Raw genomic sequence first — 14,590 nt, forward strand, 5'->3', positions numbered from 1 at the left:
TGTAAGCGTAATAAAAACGACACGCTTGAATTAATATGATTATGTCACGCTAGTAGGAATTAGGTACAGTCTTAAAAAACAAAAGAATCAATTTGGAAATTATCAATGTTAGGACTTAATAAGTTTTGTTATTCCTTTGATACACAAACTTGTTACTGACTTCCACTAAAAGGTAGCTATCAAGTTTATTAAGAAGTCAGGCATCATGTATAGACAAAAATTAGGATGCCGGTTAAGACACGTTACAGTTGCCCGTTGTAGTATTTTAGGCCTAGCATGAGCATTTTGGACAATTAGTTTGTCAGGATTGGACTTAAAGCTTTAGAAGACCCAGCAAGGGCCTTCATGTTAGCAAGTAGCTACGTACATAATTGGCACTTCGATATTTTGAAGTAGGAACTTTCGTATACAGTTGTATTAAAATGCAAATGTCAATGTAGGTACTAAGTCCGTGACTGACCAGCAAAGGCCTGGCTCATCGATAACACATTAACTTTTATCGGCAATCTGCATGTACTACCACGCTTATCGACTGACCTTTTATCATTCATGGATTTATATAACGTTTTACGTTGATGCATTTATTCACTCATTTAGGGCTTAATAATAATGCGATAAATGTAAGATGAAATACCATGCGCGGCTACAATTCGAATGAAACAATTCTTGCGCTTGCGCATATATCACTAAACCCAAATGTTCTACCTACCCCGATTTCTAGAAATTTTGTTGTTTAATAAGTTTTATCTGTCAATGCATATAACAACATTGGAGTGTAAATCTTATACAAACATGAGAATATTTACAGACGTGAATAAAATCATATCATCGTTAATTCATAGATATGTCACCGGAAAATAACAAGATCCGTAAGTTTATCAATTTACTAGGAAGTTTATAAACTTTCGTAAGATTCTAAACGGGACATAAATTGTAATATTTTACGTCCACATTTTCGTAAACGTTCACGCACCATAAAATGTTCCCAACCGAGCTTGTTCAATAATGTTATTCAAACGTATTGATAATTTGATACATTGACGTCAGTTCGTTCGATCATTGTAGAGACCAATAAAGTAAGTGCGGAAGTAACCTGCAGAAGATACCAATTTATTACGATTTATTGTACTTTAGTATTGTTCCACTCAACCTTACTACGAGTTCATTTCTTGGTAGTATAAATACATCAGCAACCGTGTGTTATACGGATGGCACAAGCTGATATCTAACGCCTAGGGATAGGTAAATTAGAATCTGAATACTTGAGAACAATAAACGCGAATAATTGCAACTTTCTTTAGGTGCGCATCATCACATAACAGCATCCTTCATTTTATTAATGTTATCTAGTTTGAAGGTAATATGAGATACCTACTACCTACCTACTCAGAGCAGTAATGTCATACAATTTTATAAAACCACATCGAGAGAAATTGAAGGTCCGGTTAAATGAACATTCATCCTTGCAAGAATAACAATTTGCTTTCTTTTAATAACATGTTATTTAATTCTGAAACACGTACGGTCTAAGTCATATTATGATAAGTACTAAATACGATTAATGACGATAAAATAACGCCCAAAGCTGCTTCCAATAACGGTTTTTGATTTGTCATACTTTTAAACTGTATGATCGGGAGCATCAAAGGAAATCTGCTAATTGGATTTATCATTATTACATGTTCGTGGAATGTTAAGATAGAAACTGATCATGCCTATTAAATCGATTTAATATTTAAATATGCTTTAGTATTCTGCGTTACAATCAGATTTTTATATAACAACTATAATTAATATGTTTAATTCATATCTAAATATATTTACAGTTTATGGAAGATGTACGGACTGGTGAAAATGTAAGAGATTTACCATGGTATTGTGCGTTAAGTTTTTTGTGACAATACAAAATAATAGATCAGTGACTATATATATTAACTATTTTTTTCATGTATGTAGTTACAACTGTTTTTTGAAATACTACTGCAATTGAACTTGGTTTTTAAAGAATTCTTTCAAATCATGTAGAATATCTAATTACGCACAACCTCTCGAAGTAAAAGATAATTATACAATATTCATGAAAAACATTCATTATCATATCATAAAACGAGCATACTTTTTATATTTATCAAATATTATGATACAGTACAATAATAAATTTTGAAATCTTATCACTAAAGGGATACAAAATTCGCACTAATAATACTCGTACATCAAAAAGGGACAACACACACCGTACACAAAACGATTCCTCCCTATTGGCAAACGCGACGCGGCTGCGCGGGCAAGCTCCTCGCACTATGTCGACGTCCGTCACCTCAACAGGTGGTCTCCAACAGAGGATCCGCTAGCTTCTTAACTCTGTCACCATCGACTGAAGTGCATATCATTTTCTGCGAAGCAGACTTGTAAAGTCGACGTGGGCGCTCCTCGTCGTCGGAGAGAGCGCGCGGAGGAGCGCGGGGCCGCAGCCGCGCCGGCGACGGACGCGGCGAGCGAGCGTCGCACGTGCACTGCGCGCCCAGCGACCGCGCCGCGCGCGCCTGCCGGGCCCAGCTGGTTCGCCAGCACTCGCAGCTTTCGTTGCCGCACGTCTCGCATACGACCGGCGAGCGCCGCTCGAGCTTACCTCTTTTAACGGTTGGAACCTCTCGTTTTTGCTCTGAGTCAGACGCCGCGCGAGCCACGTCTTCACGGGATGCTGGTTGGTCGAGTGACTTTTTGGGGCGCAATGTGGGGTTTCTAACCCAAGGATCGAGTGCTCCGCGGCCAGCAGTTCGACCACGGCTATCGCCAGCGTTCAGATCGATTTCGCTCATTTTGCGCCACGGATTTCCTAGGACGGAAACGGCGTCGCTGCCAGAGCGATCACGACTTCGCAAACGAGGTTCGGTGCCATCGTCCAATGCAAGCGACGAGGCGTCAGGTGATGAACGCTCGCTGCGAACGATCCGCGGCAGCAACACAGTAGGCGTGGTTGCCGGCGCGGGCAACACGATCGCAGGCGACTGTGGTGCTGCGTGCGACGGAGAAGGTGCTGGGGAGGCTCGCGGCCGTTCCGAGTGGGAGCGCGCTCGCGGCGTATGTGTACGACTAGCCGGAGTCACATCGCTAAGAGATCGCAAATGTATCCGTCTTCGCACACATGTGGGCGAGTCAGTATCGGTCACGTTTATGCTGATGTTATGCGCGACGGATGGTTTCAGATCGGCAGAGCCTGTTTCGTTATTGTCTGTTTTATTGTTTTCCTTATAATTGTGTGGACTCACGGAGCCGTTAGCGTTCGCTGAGTTTTTGTTGGGGCCGGCCCGGCTGGGCCCGGCCCCCGCTAGCTAGAGGAGTCTCTCTGTCGCTGAACTAGAAGTGCCGGAGCTCAGAGTCGATGCGGGATTTTGGTCGTCACCTAAAATTTCAAAATTTTATGAATTCATTGAATTTTGGTGTACCTATTTTGTTATCAAGTAAAGGCTTAATAATCACGTTAATTATTTACCTTGAGTAGTCTGGCCTGGGGCCGGCAGTCTTTGTCAGTTGAGCAATTCCACTGAAACGAAACGCTTCAGCCTCTCTAAATATTGATTGAAAAGTTCAACATCATTATGTCCAGCGCCCTGAAATGTGAGCGAAAGTTAGCAATTGCAGGATTTTCTAGTAAATAATACATTCATGTTATGTAAGAATACGTCACCTCCACCCATAATGGTTCAACGGCACGAGGACAGCGTTCATAAATCGCTAGTCCGTGCGAAAAATCTATCACCTCATCTTCAGTTCCATGAATAACAAGAACCGGAGAGGTTACTTTTGGAATTTTGTCGATACTGCAAAGAAAAATAATAGTTAAATCTAAAGGTTAAATAAAGGTCTGGTAAATTACGATAGGCTAACAACATTTCAGCAATGAGTTGAGACTTAAGAAGGATTAACGTTCAATCAATAAGCCTAAATCAGTAGAATAGCCTCGGACAGGCATGAAGGTGTTTGTCCTCTATACGATCAAAAACCGTTTATAAGATTATAAAGAAACTTTGATAATTGAATTGGACACGCTTTCATGAACATTATCGTGGTCATGTGACGATTGCCTTTACGGAGTACTTGAACGAGTAAAGAAATGAATCTTAATAGCATCATCATTCTTAACAAAAAAATAAACAATTACAGTATATGAATGTTCTCAACGCCTTATTGACGTGATACTTATTGATGATTCGTGATTCACTTTATAAATATGGATCATATAGATGCAAACAGGTTGAATGAGTAATTGGCGTATGGTATGAATATGGTGCAGTCAGTCTTTATACTAAAGTGTGTAGATTTTTCAGCAATTAAGTATTTATACTCAACAATGTTTTTACTACGTTGAACCTGAGTTTGTATACGGTTACTCAATCCAGTCATTCATCATAACATACTTCGGCAGTCGGGTAAAATTAGACCGGCAAGTTCCCGTCGTTATTACGAAATCCACGGCTTCTAGCTGTCGAACTGATAGGTTTATTGGAAGCGCCGTCATTGTGAGAGAGACGTGAACCTTGCTTCTTTTATATTCTTATACTGAATTGATTTTTCTTAAGTGGCGATCTCAAAAGATGCCAGATGCTCAGAAGATCCAAAATGTTTAATGAATAACAAAAGCTGATTGCCGGTATCAAGTGACGTGGGCGATTCACTGTAGACTCCAGCCAACTGGTCGACTGCATTATATTGAAGTAATGAATACGCAATCAAAATACTGGATCAACTAGCTGATGTTATAACAGTTTACAAGTATTAAGTATGTACGTATTAAACTACTCGTTACGTGCACTAAAAGACAGCTGGCAATTCAACGCTAATAAATGGTTATTGAGGGCTGACTAAGTAAGCAACAACTGAAGCGAAAGTGGTCAATTGGAAAAATACTATGTCTACTTGGTTTCTTTCTACCAACAGGATTTGATGATATTGGTTTATTTGTACTAGATGCAATAGAATGTCTACTTGAAGAGCAAATGAGCCTATAAAACTGTAACGTGTTACAGTACATTAACACTCAATAAAATATTTTTGAATGACCCATTTTTTTTATTGAGTGTGCTTTACAAATCAATAAATATTATAGTGAACGAGGGGTAAAAAACACACAAAAATTTTGTAGTTTTACTCCGTTGTAGTAAAACAAAACAATCATCCATCTATAGGTTCTTCCAGTAAGTATACTTCAAGTAGGCTCATAGACAACTCAAATGCATTACAAAAATCTCAATATGATTCTAATTTATATAGGAAATCCATAAATGTTGTGAAATATAAAACTGTTTTACACCCAATTTTAGTTTTTTATTGAGGTCAACTCGCCAAAAAACAAAATTGAGTACAGCATTGTGGTAAAAGTCCACTTTTCTATGGTGAGTTATGAGTATGAGTTTATATTCTCAACAATCTCAAATAAGAGGAGCAAAATGTCCTAAATATCGTGTTAATGATGTTATCTATGCTGTGCAATCAACTAACGTATTACAAATAAAGTTATCAGGCTAAAATCAGTACCACAACACTGATAATGCGATAATTTGTGTATGAATCAACTTTGTTGTTTTATTATGATGTTCAATGTTTTGAACTTATAACTGAGAATGTGGTGTATTGAGTTATAAAAAACATTTAATTGGCATCTACATATAATATTCTACTACACAACATTTATTAACAATTAACTTTTTGTGTAAACTTATTTTACTAACTATGACAAATTACTACAGCTATTTTAGTAAATGATATGAAATTATGTGGGTTGGTTTGTGTTATTTATCAAGACTAATTAGCCCAATACCTATAAAATAAAAATAGTGATAACTGGCTGAAAAGAGAAAATGTAATACAAACAAGGTCAAAATAACTGATTAATTAAAAATGTTGCAAGATTATGATTATGTTACATAACTTGTCTGACTTGATTTCATTATAAGCAATCAGGTACAATAAACTATGCAAGTGTAAATGTTTTATTGAAAAGAAAAATATATAGCTGAAAATAATTACTTAATATGCATATTCTTATAGTTTGAAACTGGGTAAATACTAGGGTAGCCTTATTCACATTAAAATTTGATTAATCATCATTTTCAAAGCTAATTATCTCATTCTATTAATTAAAATTATAAATCATAACAAGATTTCAATAATTTTTGTAAGTCTAGTAATTTCCAAGATAATTAAAGTGGCATGCTGGTAGTATAACTACAGACATTATAAAATCATTAAGGTTGGTAGAATAGTGTTCAAATTTTGTTCAGATATCAACCTGATTAACACCTGATCTACCTTTTTTTTTAAGTGCCTTCCTAACTTTCTTCCTATACAAGTTTGTTTTATTCATCGTAAAAAATTATAACATTTTGGAAATTTTACTACCCACATTTATACAATTAAGTTTAATATTAATGAGTATCAATTTTAATTAATTATAATTAGTTATCCATTAGTTAACCATAATTAACCAGCACACTTTGTACCAAACAGTTACACATACTGTCTACATTACACATTCCTACTGATGAGTCACCATAACAACTGAAGATAGATAAAAAGAAATAATGTTAAAACTATAGGAGGTACTTACCTGGGAAAAGCGTCAAAGAACCATGTCCTTTTGGTGTTAGGGAAGGCAACTCTCATACCAGACATGAGTGGAGAGTGCAACACAACAGCTCCCACTTCGTAGCGAGCAGCTAAGTCCACTGTTGGTACCGTTCCAATACTTTGTCCATACAATATAATGTTTTCTGGGCTGATGCCATAACGAGTCCGAAGCGCTTGCCACGCAGCATCGATGTCAGCGTACAAATTCTTCTCTGACGGTTTTCCACCACTCACACCATAACCAGAATAATCATAGCTGAATATGTTACAGTTTATTCTAGTCCCTAATCCTAAGTAGAAACTGCTCATCTGACCGAGATCTACGGCATTTCCATGTGAAAATAATATCGTAAAGCGTGCATTGGGGCTACACCGAACAAAGAGGCAAGCTATTCTGTTGCCTCTCGTAGTTCTCGAGTAGAAGCCTTCGATATTCTCCTTTTCTCGTTCTGAGTATTGCCATTCTGCTCGTTCGGTCAGCGTCAATGTGAATTTTGATCCTGTCTCATCAGGTGTGAATGCATACGTAGGTTCTGGAGGCAGAAATGCGAGCTTAGCCGCGATTTTCCCCGGGCATGGTGGACAACAAAACAGGCAACAGAGTTCACTGAAACTTAACCCGTTCATGATGAATTTTTACTAATACTCATGAGAAAATTATTGAACACTATCCATTACAAAACCACAACTCACAAATTCCTATTCCTGATCATGGCGAAAATAAAAGATTTCACAAAATTGACAGATAGTCAACAGTTTCGTTCAGCCATGACGGCAATGTTGCCAACTTGCCAACGTCATTAGTTTGTAACTTTGTAACGTATTCTTGAGCCTCCCCTACACTACATGAGAAGTTGAAGTAAAAAGGAGAGTGTGGAGGGTCCATAAGAGCTGAAAATTTTACTTCGTCCAATTTTGCCTCGCCTCGAACTACTTTTATTAAAAACCCATCTTACCTGATCTACGGAACTTTGTTTTCTAGGCGGCTTACAGCTATATGTTGGCAATTTGAAAACAGGCGAAGTCGAAAGACTGGACTATCGTTCCAGATAATGGTGCATCCATACATCTGAAACTACTTGCGACTCCTACTTACGTTTGCTGTGATATGACTACGAGAGATAATCGCTCTTGCATCTTGTAATCACTAATTGAAAAAATAATCTCCGTTTCGGAATTTTGATATTCTAAATTACTCTAACATTTATTAATATTAAAATATTAGTGATAGCATAGTAATAGTGAGTTATTGTAATAAAATAATCTGTATGATAACGTTTAAGCTTAGTATGAAAAACCTTGTAGCCAGAACCAAAAAAAAAATAAGCTTCAACTTGGTGTGTGACTTGTATTTTTTCTGTTTTGTTTTAAATTTTACCAAAATAGTACACAGTGGGACATATGATCAAGATAAAAATTAGACGGGCGTAACCACATATTATTGCCCTATTTTTCAGAGCTGAACGGTAATAGTTATGACATTTTATTTATATAGGAAAGTAGATCTAATTAATCCAAACAAACCTTTGTTTTTGTTTCCTTTATTATGATTGAAAGCATTAGACTTAAACCATTACAAAGCTCTATCAAGGAAATCGAAGAAGTGAACATATGTTGTTTTGATACATAATGTAATTGAGGCCAAGGAAATCAGCCACCCTGCAATTATCATATGTGACTGAATCACTTTCAATTAAATTCTTTTAAATGGCTTAAAAAGTGTTTTAAATACAATTGAAAACTGCCAATATTTACCTTGGTAATGCAATCAAAATTTGAACTTTATTTAATATTTGACTTAACACAAGAAATCATTTATTGTATTGGAATATTGGTGTTTGTCCTGCATGTGACACAGGTTTTCTGTTATGGTTCTCTGAACATTCATAGCCCAAAAAAGAGGTCTCAAACATGCCAGGTGGAGCTAGTCATGCATGATAGATTTTAGATATGTTAGGGGACCAATAGCAAAAATGAACATCTGTTTACTATAATTTTATTGAGTAACATTTACTTTATTTTAAGTGTCCATTCTCGAATCAGAATGTGTGACGTACTTGAATCAGTTAAGGACCAGTTAACAGACATTGAAAATGAACTGGAAACAAATACGGAAGCTTGCGAAATGTTTGATTGTACTAAGCCCACGTTAGTGGATATGCCAGTTGAGGTATGTTTTTTTTTTTTCATATTACCTAAGGATAGGTACCCTTAATCAGAATATACTGAAATGTATACTTTTTAAAGTTTTTTGTTTGTTTTACCATTGGCCCAGATGTCATTCTGGGTTTAAGGTAAACATTGTAAGGTTGCTGATTCAGTCAATATGGAGAATAAACTTTCAAACATTTCTGATGTATGCATACCAAAATGTTTTGTTTGTATTTTGTGTTCAGCATTTAGCGACTCCCACCTACTGCCTACATACAACCTGTCAAGTTATCCGACGAAGCTTGTACATTTACCTATTGTTATTTCATCTTATGAAGAGACAAAACCAATATACTTTTCTAAATTGATTATTGCAAATAGACATTCTATGTGTATATTAATATTTAAAATGTTAATTACAGATACTATTAAAAATATGCTCTTTTCTGGATGCACACTTTTTAAAACACACTTTGAGTAAAGTGTGTCAAAGATTTGAGGACATATTAGCTGATGATCATCTATGGAAATATTGGGTACATAGTAAAATCAATGGCTGCTACCCAACACTACCTCGTCTGAAAGTATGGGAAGAAACGCAAATAGACTGGGAACCAGTATGTGTGGAAATGGATGTGGAGATGAAAAAATGGACAAATGTTAAGGATACCATGAGACATATTGTTGTGAAAGATGTTCATTTTGCTTCAGTGGATACTGTACTATTGGTCAATGTAAGTAAGATATTTACTTATTTTATTACATGGTATGGTTTTAACACAACAGTAACAATACATACATGTGATACATCTGAATCTTATAAATTTTTTCAGAATGGTGAGATTTGTATATCAGGTGGTAGAGATCGTGGAATGGCACTATGGCATGTTTTGGATATTAGTCCCAATGATGAAAGTGATGTCGTCACCACATTTACTGATGCAAAGCCTAGGTATATCAGACATGATGCACACGCCGGATGGGTCTGGGACTTGGCGGCAGACAACATAGATTCTGCTACCACAATATATTCTGCATCATGGGACAATACAGTAAAAGTGTGGGATCTTGAGGCTGGATTTCATTGTAAACAAAGATTTCGGTAAGGAAAAATGCATGTATAATGCTTGAAGACCAGAAAAACTGTAATTGAAAAAAAAACGGTTGTCTGTAAAGTCGGTTTACTGACGATAGTCGAACGTGACATGACAACGTCATAAGAAATTGATCGTCAGATGTCGAACGCTGCCGAAAGCGGAGGCCGATCGTGCCTCTTTGTCGCTCGTTGCGTGCTCTCGCTTGCACTTCAAGCCTTAAACGGAACGCCTCAGAGCGAGGTAACGCCGCATGAGTCATGTTTTTTCGTGCGTGCAGCCGGCCCCATCGATTTATAAGACGTTGTCACGTCAATAACTTTAAAGGTGCACTAAATGATAGATAAACAAAGCATTAACTATTTGTTGAATACAATTTTTATTTTTCAGATGTGGTATGTCAGCATTGTCTGTTGTTACCATTGGTAATGAAGTTATTGCTGGATTATACTCCAAAAAGATCCTGTCTTTTGACTTACGAGCGGGGTCTTCTCCTACTTATTCATACAAGCCACATAAAGGACCAGTATTGGCACTTCAAACATTCGGTAATATGGTTGCCTCCTTGAGTGAGGACAAAACTATGGCTGTCTGGGACAGAGTTGCTGGGAAACTTTTATTAAGTGATGTGAAGATACCAACTGGTAAAGCTTATCCAGTTTGCATTAGCTGGAGTCCCTCTGCATTGTATGTGGGGGACTCGAAAGGTTGCCTACACTTGTTCAATCCTGAAGACCATACATATGTGAGAACACATGAATTATGGCCAGAGCCGCCTATCACAAAACCACCCAGTAAGATAACAGGGTGCTATCAAAGTCCAGGCAATATGATAGTCTGCTCAGACAGAGGAGAAATTAAGTTCATGTACAATTGCTACCCTCCACAAGAGTATACTAATGTGAAAAGCAGCACATTTGATATAACTCAGGTAAATAATAGAATTCATCAGTGTATTTATGTATTTTTTATCTATTAATAAAAGTAGCTGCATTAGTGTCTCTCGGATCTTTTAAATAAAAACAAGACTGTACAGTCCAATTGATTCTACCGAAATAGTTTCACTATAATTTATTTTTGTCAAAGATTTCTAACCATATTTTTATATTTTCAGTTACGGTATTTGAACGGCGTGCTAGTAGTCGGTACCTGTGATTCTGCACTCGAGTTTTGGGTACCGAAAGAGAGATACCAAGATGACTAAAATATTTTTTAATGAAAGGTAGTTGGAATGTAGAGTTGACTTTTGTCCAATGTGAAGTCTGATAATGAAATGACAATGTCTATGTGTATTTAAAGTTTTATGTAACATAATTAACGTGTCAAACTGTATTAATACAAAAATTAACTGAAATGTCTAATTAGCCTATTTTAATGTTAATAGGTGCTGCAACTTCTTGAGCTTGTGCTATTATATATACTCTATGTTCAGTTTACAATCTTTACTGTGATATAGCATCTCAATTTATTATTTAATAGGATAATTGTTAAATCACATTTTATTTAAATGGATATGGCTGCTGCTGTACAACTGTAAAAATGAGTGTTGGAAATATGTTGGAATGATCAACATACTCTTACTGAATTCCTTTGAATGCATTTTAAAACTATTTTAGTTAATATACCAATCAGGCATTTTTTTATCATATTGACGACAAAAGAATGGAATAGATAGATTATTATTTATTGAGGACCAATGAGATTAAATTAAAAGCAAAGTAAGTAAGCAATTGGTAGACATAATAAAATGTTCTATACTAGTTGGGAATAGAACTTTTTCTAACGAACTACAAAAATAAAAAACCTAAGGCCTTGTTCCCTTGACTAATTAAGATGTCATAAATGATTCGGTAACTAATTTAGTCAAGTAAAATAGCATTCAGGAAGTTAAAATTCTAATTAGAATCATAAGTCGGAAGATAAGTGTCGTTTGAGACTGAGTAGGGAAAGTAATTGGGAAGCGATTTAGGACTTTAGAATTTAGTCAAGGGAACAAGGCCTATAGTGAGAAAAGCATTTTTTTATTTTAAACAGCCTTTTCGTAACATATAGTTGCAGTCTTTTAAAGCATTTTTTTTATTAACATCATTAATTTCTTAACGTAATGTTAAACTGATTTAATGTTCTCTACTATCTGCTGCTAACTGTACAAAATATCTATACGTATAATAAAAAGGTACCTAATGTTTAATAAGTAAGGTGAATGAGCTTCAGAAGATTTTGTAGTCGGTTTTGTTATTTATAAATGTTTCGGATAGTTGGAGCCAACAAGCTCACTTGCACTCACTATCGTTAAATTCCATTCACCTTATTCTCAATGGACTATTTTCGCAACTAGTAAAATCTGCGATTGATATTGTTGTTAATTCGGCCGGCTACTGAAACATGAATTTTCATCGTCCAGCAGCGACGCTACGCGAGCGACGCGTAGGTACATGTGTGTTCTTGAGTGCGTGCGTAAGGGTCAATTCCCACTGAAAGAGCAGCGGCCGGCAGCGGCCGTAAATGCAAGGGATTGAGCGCGAGCGCGGCGGGCCGCGCGGCGCCGCGCTGGGCCGCGCCGCGCCGCGCTCTTACATTTTCCGTGCTCTTACGGCCGCTGCCGGCCGCTGCTCTTTCAGTGGGAATTGACCCTAAGTGTTAACTAGGCCTAATGTAAGCACGTTGTATACATGTCTTATCTGTTGTTAGTACCGTACGTAATAAGATAGTTATCGCTGAATTTTATTATGTCTTCAATGTGTTTTAAAGATTTTAAACCATTCATAAATACTTACATGATCTTCAAAATAAAGACTAATATAATCGTCTGTCTTTTACTTTTCAGCTAATATAATATATCCTATTGACAGTACTGAAATTAAGTATAAATTAAGATAGATAATGATAAGCACACACGCGTACATTTGTCTGATAAAGGCAAAGTACTTCTATCCGCCGAAAGAAGGAAAGAGCAAGCCCATTCTAGAAGAGATTTCAAGTACAAAGTTGCGCGTTCACGTGAAGCTCATGGCCAAGTAACAGCTGCATGGGTTGATCATGGCCGGTAGATACTTGGATGGGCAATCAGACTATCTACTTTACAACAGGTTCCTGCGTACTTCAGAAGGCACGTTAAAGTTAAAGGCAAAAAGTCTGCCAACTAATTTTGCTAGTGCTATCGAGTTTGCTATTGGGTTTACCGGGTAACTGGCTCGAAGAGTTCAGATGGCACTGGTACAGTTCAGTCGAAACCAGAAGTGTAGTCTAAACAGGTACCTACCTAAGTCTCATCCGGTTAAACTGGTAGCAGACCCCAACATAGATAGGAATAAGCTATTTAGATGACGATGCCAAGTATGATTGGTTTCTTCTCATGTGGGCTGTCGGCTTAGATAATATCAAACAAGCCCTAATATTAGGCAATTAAACTACGACTGCTGAATGAGTGAGATTTACGCGATAGCAAAAGAGCATATAACCAATTTTAATTTACGAATGTTTATATTTACAACTAGCTTTCGCCCGCGGTTGCACCCGCGCCCCGTAGCTGGATGGTGACAAAATCTAAATCCTAAAACCTTCTCCCGGGTCTAAGTTACCTCCCCTCTAATTTTCAGCCAAATCGGTCAAGCCGTTTTCATGTTATGTCGTGACAACGGAAAGCGGGTTTCATTTTTATATACAGGGTTCCTGTTAACTCGACGTATTCCTTGCAGGTAGGGCTGCCATCTCGAATTTCGCCAAACCCGGACAAACATTAAAGAAACCCGGACATTTGGCGTAAATCGCATTTTTTTCCCGACGAGTACGATTTTTTTAAACAAAATAATACCTAATTAGTAATCCATTTACTATTAACATATACTAAAATTCAATGAGGTGCTTCCTTACATGAAAAGTGTCCGGGTTTTCCCCGGACACTTCTTGAAACCCCGCCCGGACGGCCCCCGGACGGCCTCCAAACGAGGACAAATCCGGGGAAACCCGGACGGATGGCAGCCCTACTTGCAGGACATCATAGTAGGGTTAAAATGCAACAAATTAAGCCACTAAAATATGTTCTACCGAAGTTCAGTAGTTTTTGAGTTAGATTTTTTGTGAAAAATCCCAGATTAAATTATTTGAAGCCAATTTGAAAATTATTCACGGGGCGACTGTACTGAAATTGAAGTTATTATCATAGTTGACACCGTAGCGATCGTTTTTAATAACTAAAAGTTCAAAATGACTACAACTTTGGTAAAGATCACTAATAAAACATTTTCTTTTTTGTAATTTTTGTTATTACTTCATACAAAATGTTGTCTTAGCACAAAAAAAACACTACATACACCAAGTGTACAAATTATTAGAAAAATATCCTTGTCTTATCAGCTATCCAAAAAGGTATGTATCCGAATGATAATGCAGGTCTAGGAACCGCCTTAGGCCGGCAGCACACATCCGGTTTCCGGATACGGTTTCCTGATCAGGAATTAAGATTCGGGATTCCGTGTCACTAGCGCACACATTCGGTTTTTTTCATTCGGAATTTACATGGCCAGTACGTAAAGAGGAACCATATTGAAGGCACGACATCATGGACTATGACGAATTGATTGCTGTTGCACTTTTACTGGCGCTAAACAAGAAAAAGAGGAAACGACGTTACTGGGTACAACCGTAGAATGCTCAAAGATTATCCGAAAGTCAATTCTATGTTAAAACAGCTAAATTACGAGCATACCCAGAAGAAT

The 14,590-nt window shown here is 37.1% G+C and overlaps 2 protein-coding genes across 2 annotated transcripts; one reads left to right on the plus strand and one right to left on the minus strand.

Annotated features, from left to right (window-relative positions):
• Positions 1-1,712: 1,712 nt before the first annotated feature.
• LOC124629495 (alpha/beta hydrolase domain-containing protein 17B) lies at positions 1,713-7,439 on the minus strand. The gene is made up of 5 exons (XM_047162882.1): positions 7,321-7,439; positions 6,608-7,240; positions 3,689-3,821; positions 3,494-3,611; positions 1,713-3,403 (listed from the first exon to the last, which is right to left on the minus strand). The coding sequence occupies exons 1-4, from the start codon at positions 7,338-7,340 to the stop codon at positions 3,528-3,530; spliced, it is 870 nt and encodes a 289-aa protein (XP_047018838.1). The 5' UTR covers positions 7,341-7,439; the 3' UTR covers positions 1,713-3,403; positions 3,494-3,527.
• A 496-nt stretch (positions 7,440-7,935) lies between these two features.
• Positions 7,936-12,038, plus strand: LOC124632984 (F-box/WD repeat-containing protein 9-like). Its single transcript, XM_047168043.1, has 6 exons — positions 7,936-8,093; positions 8,653-8,797; positions 9,201-9,512; positions 9,612-9,880; positions 10,263-10,803; positions 10,987-12,038. The coding sequence occupies exons 2-6, from the start codon at positions 8,672-8,674 to the stop codon at positions 11,074-11,076; spliced, it is 1,338 nt and encodes a 445-aa protein (XP_047023999.1). The 5' UTR covers positions 7,936-8,093; positions 8,653-8,671; the 3' UTR covers positions 11,077-12,038.
• The last annotated feature ends 2,552 nt before the right edge of the window (positions 12,039-14,590 follow it).

Source organism: Helicoverpa zea, chromosome 1 (assembly GCF_022581195.2).
Source record: "Helicoverpa zea isolate HzStark_Cry1AcR chromosome 1, ilHelZeax1.1, whole genome shotgun sequence".
Classification (NCBI taxonomy): Eukaryota; Metazoa; Arthropoda; class Insecta; order Lepidoptera; family Noctuidae; genus Helicoverpa; species Helicoverpa zea.

What these genes read in the sequence shown, in the direction of transcription:
- LOC124629495 (XM_047162882.1), bottom strand. Translation starts at nt 7,340, where the DNA reads ATGATCAGGAATAGGAATTT. An exon ending in ATGATCAGGAATAGGAATTT is followed by an intron (nt 7,241 to 7,320) that starts GTGAGTTGTGGT and finishes GAACGGGTTAAG; the next exon opens with TTTCAGTGAACTCTGTTGCC. An exon ending in TTGAACCATTATGGGTGGAG is followed by an intron (nt 3,612 to 3,688) that starts GTGACGTATTCT and finishes CTCACATTTCAG; the next exon opens with GGCGCTGGACATAATGATGT.
- LOC124632984 (XM_047168043.1), top strand. Translation starts at nt 8,672, where the DNA reads ATGTGTGACGTACTTGAATCAGTTAAGGACCAGTTAACAGACATTGAA. An exon ending in ATACTGTACTATTGGTCAAT is followed by an intron (nt 9,513 to 9,611) that starts GTAAGTAAGATA and finishes AAATTTTTTCAG; the next exon opens with AATGGTGAGATTTGTATATC. An exon ending in GCACATTTGATATAACTCAG is followed by an intron (nt 10,804 to 10,986) that starts GTAAATAATAGA and finishes TTATATTTTCAG; the next exon opens with TTACGGTATTTGAACGGCGT.